This window comes from Mobula hypostoma, chromosome 6 (assembly GCF_963921235.1).
Source record: "Mobula hypostoma chromosome 6, sMobHyp1.1, whole genome shotgun sequence".
Taxonomy (NCBI): domain Eukaryota; kingdom Metazoa; phylum Chordata; class Chondrichthyes; order Myliobatiformes; family Myliobatidae; genus Mobula; species Mobula hypostoma.
In genome coordinates, this window is record NC_086102.1 from 67,032,124 (window position 1) to 67,044,445 (window position 12,322).

Consider the following 12,322-nt stretch of genomic DNA (forward strand, 5'->3'; position numbering starts at 1 on the left):
TAGCGAGCTACTTTCTTGAACTTCTGCAGTTCTTGAGATGTGTGTATGCCCACAATGCTCCAAGATTTTGAGCAAACAATTGTGAAGGAGTTGCAATACATATCCAACAACACTTCAAATTCCACCTGCAACCTGATAGTACAAACATTGAATTCTTCAGTTTATGGTAACTTATCCTCTTCTGTCTTCTCTTGATCCACCTTGATCACAACTCTTTCCCCTCTGCATCTGCCCTTCACTAACATAGTCCCGTCATAGGTTCCCCTCTCCACAGCGCTCCTTTAGATGGTACAAGGTGCTGCTACTATGTGTCAGTACAAGAGTTTGTAAGTGATTGTGGATGGGGTGCCTATCAAGCTTCTGTTAAATCTGACCCACTGAGCATTGTTGAAATTACACTCATTCAGGCACGTGGAGAGTATTCACCACACTCCTGACCTGATCCTTGTAGAATGTAGGCTTTGAGGAGCTAAGGGGCAACTTGCTCCCTGTAGGATTCCTAGCTCCTGACCTGCTCCTATAGACACCTACTCCAATTCAATTTCTGGTCCATGGTAACCCTCAGGACCTTGACAATGATGTATTCAATGGTGATTATATAAGGGATGATAGTTGGATTTTCTCTTATTGGATATTGCTATTGCCTGGCACTGAGATGGAAAGTAACCTTCATACCACTACATCAGCCTAGAACTGGACATTTTCTAGGTCTTACTCCATATGGTTGTGGACTTCTTCATTTTCTTTTTAAGAGATTTCTTTCAAGACATTTTATAAACCCACTACAACATTACGACCAAAACACAGGGAAGTGAGACTGAACACGAAGGCTTTTTCAAAAGTAACATGCAGACATGATGTACAGAATGGCTTCCTGCTATACCGTATGTTTCTAGAACCTAACAGGCAGAAATTTATCTTTACTGTTAGCAGTAAATGCACTATCAGTATCAATGCATTGTACCCATTTCAAAATTCATTCCATTGGCATCTGTGGAATGTGTTTGGGCAATCATGTAGAACATAACACTAGGTCATAAAATAATATGAGAAGGCTGAAATAGGTTAGTTATCCTATGTATGGAGAATAAAGGAGAACAAATAATGTTATCTAAAAACCAAAATAGGTTAATGAAAAGACCATTCACTGTCCTTCTTACAGTATATAAGCAGTGCACCATGAATATGGAAGCACTAGGTGACCTAAGGCAGGAGTGCAAGAGCAGGGCAACTGCAGATAAGGGGGTCATTGTCCTACTGCACAACAGATAGCACAGAACTGCATCCTCACATCTTCTGTTGTTAATTCACTTGTGCATTGAGCCATGACAGTCGCTTGCAACTAACTCCTGTGCAAGCAGTATTAAAGTTTAAGTTTAGTTTGAGATATAAAAAAATTAGCCATTGCAAATGATTCTGGTGGCATGCAGGAGTAACTGCATCCCAAATTATGTCATCTCTTTGACAAGATTAAGTGGTCTACAAGAGAGATAGAGGATCACTACCATAAGCTGCAAGAATAAATGGACCATAATAATAACTCATTTAATATCCACTTCTGTATTATGGAGGACTTAAAAGTACATCCAGTCAAAATATGCCTGAAATATGACTGAAATTACATTAAGTTCAATGCACATTAATGACTCACAATTTAAGAGGGAACAAGGGATTATGTTACACAATTGTTTCTCCTTTTGAATACAAAAGCATCAAAATGGACATCCCTTTTGATCTCAGGGCAAAAGAAAATACCAGGTACTTCATGGGGTCTGGTAATGTTACATCTCCATTCATAATTACTGGACAAAGTACTCACCTCATTACAGCACTGTTACCACCTCCTTCCTTTGCTGCCAACATCATTCCCCAGAGTAAACACTTCATTTTTTAAAAAAACAGTATTTTCCCAAAAACATCATCTGAAAAAACTTCTTGTGCAATTTTTGGGAAGTTTCAAAAACAGGATTAGATGATATGACACAAATTTCAAATTCATGCCACATTCAGCTGTTTTCTGAAATTACTATTAAAATATCGATTCAAATGAAGACCCCATGCAGGCTTTTTATTATGTGCTGTTGCATTCCCATGAATCCTCCAATAAAGCCAACAAAACCAATCAAACTCAAAACTGCTTCGGTGCACATACTCATCATGAAAATTAAGAACTGTTTATTGAAAGCATCTGTAAAAGGCCACTCTTTCATTAAGCTCCTTGGTGTAAACTAATAATACTCAATGCAATTCACTTTCGACCCCCCACCACTTAGCCACTCCACTCACCAAAATCCCTGTTTTTGAAAGATAAATATTTTACATTTTGCATCTGTGGATTATTAATCCAAATTTGTAGAATGTTGTAAGGTTATCCAATGGGGTGGAAGACTAGAAATTAAATCTGAAATCTGCAGAGGGGAAAAAGAAATAGCCTTTGCTCTGAATAATTGATACTGATTCACACACAAGAAACTAAAGCACCAGTTAATTTGAAGAATCAAGTATAGTGATTCATGGGTTTATTTCTTCTTTTGTTCACCTTTTAATGATAAGTACACCAAATACAAACAAGATAGTGTTCTGCAAAAGGGGACAAAAAAAGAGCATCACCACTGAAACAGCAAGAGTAGCAGCGTATACAGATATATATTCAAGATTTAGCTCTAACTTCAAATGCAATTTGTTATAGAGGTGCTTTCAGAAAATATTATGCAAATAGAGTTCAATTTCCTCTGGGGGGGTGTCAATGTTATATTTTGGTGTTAAAGGATACACCATATGCATTGATTAAGAATGGAGAGAGAATTTCAAGTGGAAACAAAATTTCTGGCTTTTTTTTGGTCCAAGAATACAAAAAGGGACCACCCCCCCACCCATTATTTATCCTTTTTGCCTTATTCTTATGGAACCAAGGGAAAACACAACATAAGACATTCTTCCCCAACAAAATTCAATACATTCTTACAAGTCACCAAAGACAGTGTGTGCTGGAGATATAAAGAGCACTCATTAAATAAATTCAAGACAAGGAAGAATTGATTGAGTAATTTGAGGTCCTTCATACTTGCTGTGGATGACAGAAGCCAAAAGTAGCTTGGATCAGGTACAGCATCAGATGCTGTAGTAAACCAAATTACATTTTTTTATTTGGTTTGTAGAATAAACAAATGGAAACCAAGAAAAAGGGAGACAACAAAAAGTCAAATTAAGCAGACAGGGAAATTCTATTTCATCAGCTATAGACAATAATATTTTTAATTAAATGTTACTATTTCCCCTCATAATATTTAAGCTTCAAAAACATTCGAATGACTGATGGAGTTAGTTGACTTGGTTTTGTGGAGTTCTTTTAGTTAATTAGTTAATTAACAAACAGACTACAAAAAAAAATAGAAAAGGAAGCCTTGGGCTTAAGAATACCAAAAAAAAGTTCAATGCACATATATTCTCCTAGATGTTGGGCATTTTAACGGAAGCACTGAAAACCTGAAAATCTGAAAATCTCAAAGAATCCACGATCGATACCCATCTGCTTCAGCCTGAAACATTTTCTGGATAACAGAGTCTCAAAACTAAAAAACTGCAATACTTCATGAGAGAGAAATCTCCGGCATTGTTTTATCTGTTTTTTAACAAGACAGAATTCCAAACAGATCAGTGGTACTATTATTCAGTCTTTGGCCTTGGCATGAATTCAAAATGCCAACCCACGACAGTGCAAAGTACAAAATTCCTTCAATACAATTACAAATAAGAGATATGAAAGTAACTATTTCTTTAGCTTGAAAATTTTCTTCATTGATTTTTATCCTTTGCAAAAGTTAATACATGGATAAAACTACTTTTCAAACTATTTTATTTGAACTTCTTATATCCTTTCTGCTTTTATCTATGCACAATACACCTACTGAATATGCTTCCACACCCCCACTACCATTCACCATGACCATAAGACAGCAAGGACTTTTCACAAGAACCACTAGCCCCACTGGCCTCTCTTGAATAGTATGTTAACTGTGTGAGAGATACCTGAAGCCAAGGAATCCAAAATGGATAATCCATTTTTAATCCGTCCATAATGGATACTTTGCAGATATTAATGACTGAAGAAACATCAGTTTTAAGTTTCAGAATTGTCCCAATGTTGGAATAATTAAGCAGGAAACACAGTACTAGGAAGGCTCCATTCTGAGGCAATCACAGGCTACAGACCCCAGCTTCTTAAGCAGGATCCTCACCCCTCAAAAAACATAACAGAGAGATTCAACTATATACAATTATTTAGCTACTTTAGATAATGGTGGCAAACTTTTAGAGCGGTATGTTCAGTATCCAAATTTCTGATTGAATTCTTAGTGGATAAAGACTGAAATCAATTCCATTTTTTCTCATCTACCTTCTGGGAGAACATACAGGAGCCTGAACGTCCAGATGACCAGGGTCAAGAACAGCTTTTTTCCCCACTGCAATAAGACTTCTTGAATTAATGATGCTTTTCACATTCCCCCTTCCGAGTGATGCTGCCCCATTGTTGGTCTCTTAATCCTACCTCTATTATTCTGTTATTATTCAGCATTTCTTTTTGTTTTACCTCAGATCTTTGTACTATTTTCATGTTTGGTGTACACAGCTGTTTTTATTGTTGCATTTATGATTACCAAGTATATTGTTTACTCCGAGCTTCGCATGAGCAAGGAATTTCATTACCCCTGGTGACAATAAACCAATGTGAATCTGAATGAATTTGTTGACCTACTAATTGACCACAAATTTTCTCAATTCTGACACAGTTACCATCCTAAAATCTGAACCCTGTTTGCCTTGAAACATGTCACCTGAACTACTAAAACATTTCCAGCACCTCCTTATTTACTTTTTTTTGCTTTCCTGCTCAAAATAGCTATAGCTGAATCAAGTTGAGGCTCATTTTGTTGATGCAAAGTAACAGCAATAACCTCCAAGAGACCAAAAGACATACAAGGATATTTGGTCTCCACCAGTAACCTGAGACAGGTACAGGGCATAAAACATTTGCTTCTTTAAATCCACCTTAGTCGTTGCATTTCAACACCAATATTAAATCTAAACTGGCTTTCCCTGGCATTCTGATGTAGTGTCGGGGCGTGACAATTGTTGGCAGCTCACCTACTTTCAATCAGCCCCCTTGCAGCTACACTCCACCTGGATCATGCACATGCAAGGACTTGTACCAATTAAAATGTGCCCCAGGGTGACCAAAGTATGATATTTGTACACCATATCTGAATCTGGCATCGTGATGGACCACAAGCAGTATAATTTATTTTTAGCAAAAAATTAGACAAGCAAGGTGAGCAGTCCCTGAATATTTATCAAGAGTACACAATAGTCACAAAACAAGGGCCTGAAGGAAGTTGTACGAAGCATTCAGGAAGGTGGTTAGCTAAGCAGAGAAGGATAATATTCCAAGGATGCAGATCTATTCAATGAAAGAGCAACTAGCAGTGATGTGGCAGTAGATCGAAACAAATGGAATGTGGTGACAGAAGAGGAAATGCTAGATACAAATTTCAAGAGAAGATTGTCTTGTGTTGGTAGGGTAAAACCTGACTGTACCTTAACCATAAACATCAAAGCAATGCATACTCAAATCAGGCTTGAAAATGAAAGAAAGCAGCAACTATGGTTGGCTATCACTGCCAATACACTATGTTCTCAGTTACTAAATGTATACATTTTCTAATCCCTACGGAATTTTAAAACATGCTTGTTCGAATAACAATGAAACTTGAGGTGAGCACTTACAATGAAATACTTGATGCATGGTCCTCAGATTTTTTTAAAAAATGGTACTTTTCATCAACAATTCTTTGTGACTGCATATCTAACAACATACTGAGAAGAACATCAAGTTTTTGAGCATCCTGCCCATTTTTGAATGGCAACCTTGCCTACCTACTCAACTAGTTGTTAACACTATGAAATTCTAGCTCAAGTAAGGGCATCATGCACAATTAATCTGAAAATAACTTAACTTTCACAGTTCAACACAGAATTGCTTAAGTTGAGATCGGTGAATTGGTGCCCATTCATCACTTTGCAGCCTTCTATACCCCGATAAAAGGAAATACGCAATGGCATTTAGCCACTTACAAATCATCCTTATTGTAAAATGCTCAGAAAAAAATACCTTTATATCCTCCAAGATTAATAAAGCCATTTACTATTTCAGCTATCGTGAGAAATTAGATGTTGCACTTTGATTCCCTTCATCAAAGTTGCTGGTGAACGCAGCAGGCCAGGCAGCATCTCTAGGAAGAGGTACAGTCGACGTTTCAGGCCGAGACCCTTCGTCAGGACTAACTGAAGGAAGAGTGAGTAAGGGATTTGAAAGTGGGCGGGGGAGGGGGAGATCCAAAATGATAGGAGAAGACAGGAGGGGGAGGGATGGAGCCAAGAGCTGGACAGGTGATTGGCAAAGGGGATACGAGAGGATCATGGGACAGGAGGTCCGGGGAGAAAGACGGGGGGGCGGGAACCAAGAGAATGGGCAAGGGGTATAGTCAGAGGGCCAGAGGGAGAAAAAGGAGAGTGAGAGAAAGAATGTGTGTATAAAAATAAATAACGGATGGGGTACGACGGGGAGGTGGGGCATTAGCGGAAGTTAGAGAAGTCAATGTTCATGCCATCAGGTTGGAGGCTACCCAGACAGAATATAAGGTGTTGTTCCTCCAACCTGAGTGTGGCTTCATCTTTACAGTAGAGGAAGCCGTGGATAGACATGTCAGAATGGGAATGGGATGTGGAATTAAACACCCATCCGTTATTTATTTTTATACACACATTCTTTCTCTCACTCTCCTTTTTCTCTCTCTGTCCCTCTGACTATACCCCTTGCTTATCCTCTGGGTTCCCCCCCCCACCTTGTCTTTCTCCCCGGGACTCCTGTCCTATGATCCCCTCATATCCCCTTTGCCAATCGCCTGTCCAGCTCTTGCCTCCATCCCTCCCCTTCCTGTCTTCTATCATTTTGGATCTCCCCCTCCCCCTTCCGCTTTCAAATCTCTTATTAACTCTTCCTTCAGTTAGTCCTGACGAAGGGTCTCGGCCTGAAACTTCGACTGTACCTCTTCCTAGAGATACTGCCTGGCCTGTTGCATTCACCAGCAACTTTGATGTGTGTTGCTTGAATTTCCAGCATCTGCAGAATTCCTGTTGTTTGCACTTTGACTCCCTTACCCGAATATGTTCAAAGGTTCAGAGGTTCAGTTTTATTGCCAAGGTATCCATGTACAACTCTGATATTTTCATTCAGATAGAAAAATATTTTTCAAACTATGCCCCAATCTTTACTTCACAATCGAAAATTACTAAACAGTAGTAAACAGTTGCCGTCTTTAATTCCTGGGTAATTTGGAATATTTCCATGTGACTGGCTGTTCAGCCAGGTTAATGAATTAACAGGGTTTATGTTAAAACAATGCCAATGGCATCTGATGTTGGAAAAAGGCAATTTCAATGCCACAGTGACTGCTGGTTTTGAGTACACAATTTACTGTACATTTAGCATTCAAAGCTTTTAATTTACAAGTACAAAAGTCAGGACATTATCCTTGTATATCATTCAGATTTACTGTGATATATATATTACAGAACACAGATATGAACTATTACATTCTATGGTATCTGTAAAGCTCTGCAGAGCAGCAACTGTTATGATAAAAATCCCATCTTCTGTGACATCTGAACATCCTCCAAACAGGATTTCAAAATACTCTGGTTTCAAGGTGCATATACCTACCATTCCAAACTGATAATGAATCACAGAAAAGGAACATTTTGTAAACAACCATAATGCACGCACTGAGTTATGAGTGTACCTTTGATATGAAACTTGATATTGTCAATAAAGCTCTTAAAGTAAATGCTTGGGCACGGGAAAGAAAACAACACACATTGCAGCATTAATTCTGATAAGCAACATTAAGGCTAGAGATATGGATTCAACATGAATCAAATTCTGGAAAACAACAAAGGTGGACATGATCAATAAAGGAACCAGGGAAAGCTTTAAGAAACAGCTGTAGTGTGGAAAGATCCCCTTTAAAACCACAATAATACTGGCACAGATACGAAGGTCAAAGGCCCTCCAGTGTTGTAAATTGTATTTGCCAGTAAATTCTTGGGTCACTTGGTAAGCAGATGTGAAATAATTGGAGCAAATTATTTCACACTCTTGGCTTACATATAGACAATGCAGTCTTTCCATCTGAAAAGGATGCAAACTGACATGTAACACTGTAATTCACATTTTATCTCTTAAATCTTTGCTCAATCTTGTTCAGTAAAAACAGTATTTAACATGTTTATTTTCTGGTGTTCAGTTATATAGTGTAGAAACTTTGGGAATTACTGTCTTTTAAAGATGACGGTTTTGCTCATTATCTATAAAGATTAAGCTACAATCATTCTCCAAATTATTAACACTTGCTAAATAATATTTTACATCCATTATGCTCAAAATGCATAAATCCCAGTTTATTTATAATTTATACATCTAACAATGCCCTGAAATGAATTAATAATAGGGAGACTAGTTGTGCACAAGAACAAATTGCTTTTAATTAACATGTCCTCATGAAAAATATAACAGAAATAAGAGAATTTCCAAGTAGGGATAGAACATTATTCACTGGCTTAAACTTACAGTTGTCTTCAGAATCCTCACACCAAAACATTGTTGGAGACTGCAGTTTATAAGAAACAAATGTCAAAGTGCTCTAAAATTGGAACTATTTATTTCCGTTACACTCTTGTCCCTTTTACATTTATAATCCAATTTGAGGAATCGACTACCTTTCCCTTCGCTTGCATACATGCATCAAAACAAATCAACTGCCCTTGAAAGGAAACTCAAGAGGGGAGCAAACGATCAGACTTTTCAGTCACTGATGTCGGCACTGTTGAGGCCCCAAGATATTTCAAATTCCAGACCTTGCGCAGAAGCAACAAACTTCCTGCCTAAAAGTATAGCCATTCACATTACAACTTCCTATTGACAGTACATATAAGGATTTGCTCAAGTAATGGCCTAAATACTAGCTTCAAACAGAGCAGGGCAGCTGTCACTGTTCTTTCGGCAACAGTTTATGTACATTCCCACAGAGAAACTCCTGTCTTTCAACCCTACAACTACTGTTCTTATGTGCAATCCTGAAGTGTTTGGGGCTGCTGTTCACTAAAACAACGTGTACATTACACAGAGAGAAGTTGGAAATGTGTAGACTTAAACCCTATTTGGTGCAATACTGTCACACTATAATTAAAATAAATCACAAATATTTAACATTTTCTTGCTTGAAACAAAATCAGAGAGTCCAACATTTTTTTTTAAAAGTTAAGGTAAATACATTTTCTGATTCAAATCAGGCTCGTTTATGACAATAATAAAATAACCACAATTTTCAACTTGGTTTGTGCAGGGGGGGAAAGTAATCAAGGACTCAGGATGCATCAACATCAAAAGTCTATGTAAAGTGAATGCTGATAGGGTACAAACATTTTAAGGACAACAAGGGGGCTCAACAGCTCTATCCTGGAGACAATAAGAACCTTCAGAGGTCAAAAATGCCTTCTGTTGCTCACATGCACTGAATGGTGCAGGCTTCTAGTTCAATACTGAAAAGCACAGAGCTGACATGTCATGCTGACAAAAAAGACAATTGGCTTGCTCTGCTTATTTATTGCTGGCCGTGCTCCAGTGAACTCTCACTCTTAAAGAGGTATAGCTGAAGCCACACAAAGCAAGGAGGAAAACGGGGTCAACAACACGAATCTGCAAGTTACTTAACTTTTCTCCGCAAAAGAGATGGATGGCAGTAAGTAACGGATATTGGTGACTTCAACCTTTCTTAATAAGTGACTGCTTTCAGACTTTCAAAAGCTCTCTCCAGGCAATGTAATGTGATTTGAGAAGAGTGAACAGAGGGGAACATGAAGAGAAAGGCCATTTGAAAATGGAGCAGGAGGGAGTCACAAATGCATGGATATACAGGGAGCAACTCTTCTACCTGTAGCATAATGAAAAAGTGCTTGCAATTTCTTCATTTCATGAAGGAGCACTTTCCTGTAATTTGTCACCACCTCGTGCCAAAATGCAATTCTCTTGCGAGTCCTGTGCAGGCCAGCATTAACTGCACCAGCCACAGTAAATGTAACATTAGATTGCAAGCTGAGGACCTGGGGTTGGGTCATGAGATGGGGGTGTGAGGGGGAGAGAGCAGGAATGCGAGTCAAAGAGAATGTTGCAAGGAAATACAATGCTGCATTCTGTTGGAATAATCTTGTTGACATCCAGACACCTTGCACACTCAAGTGTCAAACATCTAATCTCAGAGCAACTATCATGGCAAAAGTCCACCTCAATTCAAAGTTCAATTAAGTTTATTATCAAAGTGCATGCACTACCCTGAGATTAATTTTTTGCAGGCATTCACAGTAAATGAAAAGGAACAATAGAATCAATGAAAAAACACACAAAAGATGGACGACCGATGTGCAAAATATATGCTGCGCAAATACAAAATAATAAATAGTGAGAACACGAGATGAAGAGTCCTTGAAAGTAAGCTTATAGGTTGTGGGAACAGTTCATATATTCCTTCCTAGATTAAAGCTGAAACTTATTTTACAAATACTTTTGCATATCAATTGCTATCACATGAACTTGCAGCTGTGCATGCAATTGCGAAACTGTGCAATGTAATGCAATTCTCTCATTTGTCACATTAAAAGTATTCCTTAAACTAAATATGAGCAACTGGTACAGTTTTGCTGCTGCAGTCCACTATTTATAATGAAAATCATAAGGAAACTGGGTCACTTAAAACTTTCATGGATATATTATGATCAGTAAATTAATGATCTGACAAGAAAACAAACTTTATTGGTTTGTCTCTGTTTGTGGGGCTCAGAAAATGAGTGCAATTTGAAAAGTCCCCAGCAACCTCTAATTGGTCCCAGAAAGTGAGAAGGAACCAACCCCGGATCAGGAAATCTGGAACCCGTGATTGTTTCACCTGTAGTCATGGATTCTTCACATTTTTAAAATACATTATGCAGATTAAAAAGAAGAATGTTTTGAAGAAAAGGAAAATATAGAGCTGGGTTATACTCACTCAACTTTTATTTTAATTGCAGAAGAACTGTAAATATACACAAAAAGTCCATCGCCACACACATTGTAAGCTATCCACAAAATGAGTCAATATCACACATTTCATTAACTAAGCAACGATTGCATCACCCTACATCCATGTTGCCTATCAAGCACACTCATGTCCTCCCATTTTCAGAAACTCTAAAATACAATCACAGCTTCCACGGTCTCTCCTTCCCCCAACTCTGGTAGCTGCCAATTTGAGGCAATGCCTTATAAAGCCTCAGCATTACATATTTGCTTTTGTATTCTAGTCCTCTTGAAATGAATGGTAACATTTTATTTGGCTTCCTTACTACTAACTAAACCTGCAAGTTAAGCTTTAGGGAATCTAGCACAAGGACTTCCAAGTTCCTTTGCACCTCTGATTTCTGAACTTTCTACCCATTTAGAAAATAGTCTATGCCTTTATTCCTTCTGCCAAAGTGCATGACCATGCATTTCCCTACACTATATTCCATCTGTCACTTCTTTGCCCATTCCTCAAATCTGTTTAAGTCCTTCTGTAGACACCATCCTTCCTCAACACTATCCTCCATCTATCTTCATATTGTCCACAAAGCCATCAATTCTGTCATCCAAATCACTGACATATAATGCAAAAAGAAGCTGTCCCAACACCAACACCTGTGGCACACGACTAGTTACTGGAAGCCAACCAGAAAAACCCCCTTTATTCCCACTCTTTGCCTCCTGTCAGTCAGTCAATCTTCCGTCTACCATAGGCTATTATCTTGTTAAGTAGCCTCATGCGTAGCACCTTATCAAGGCCTTCTGAATAAACAACATCCACTGACTCTCCTTTGTCTATCCTGCTTGTTATTTCCTCAAAGATTAATAGATTCGTTCAGCAAGATTTCCGCTTGAGAAAACTAGGTTGACTTTGGCTAAATTTATCACGTGCCTCCAAGTATCCCAAAACCTCATCCCTTAATAATGGACTCCAACATCTTCCCAATCAGTGAAGTCAGGCTAACTGGTCTATAATTTCCTTTCTTCTGCATCCCTCACTTCTTCAAGAGTAGAGTTACATTTGCAATTTTCCAATCCCCCAGAACCATTCCAGAGTCTAGTGATTCCAAAAGACCATTACTAAGGCCTGCATAATGTTTTCAGCTACCTCTT

General features: G+C 38.3%; 1 protein-coding gene across 9 annotated transcripts in view; it reads right to left on the bottom strand.

Annotated features, from left to right (window-relative positions):
• The window catches only part of dmd (dystrophin), a 1,998,855-nt gene that overhangs the window by 1,778,472 nt on the left and 208,061 nt on the right, over window positions 1–12,322 (bottom strand). Inside the window, exon 1 of one of the 9 annotated variants that reach the window (XM_063050908.1) lies at window positions 8,687–8,933. The exons of the other annotated variants lie outside the window; for them this stretch is intronic. Within the exon in view, the coding sequence (XP_062906978.1) occupies window positions 8,687–8,717 (31 nt within the window). The 5' untranslated portion in view covers window positions 8,718–8,933. Of the gene's footprint in view, window positions 1–8,686; window positions 8,934–12,322 lie in introns of those variants that run through there. 9 annotated transcript variants of the gene reach the window in all.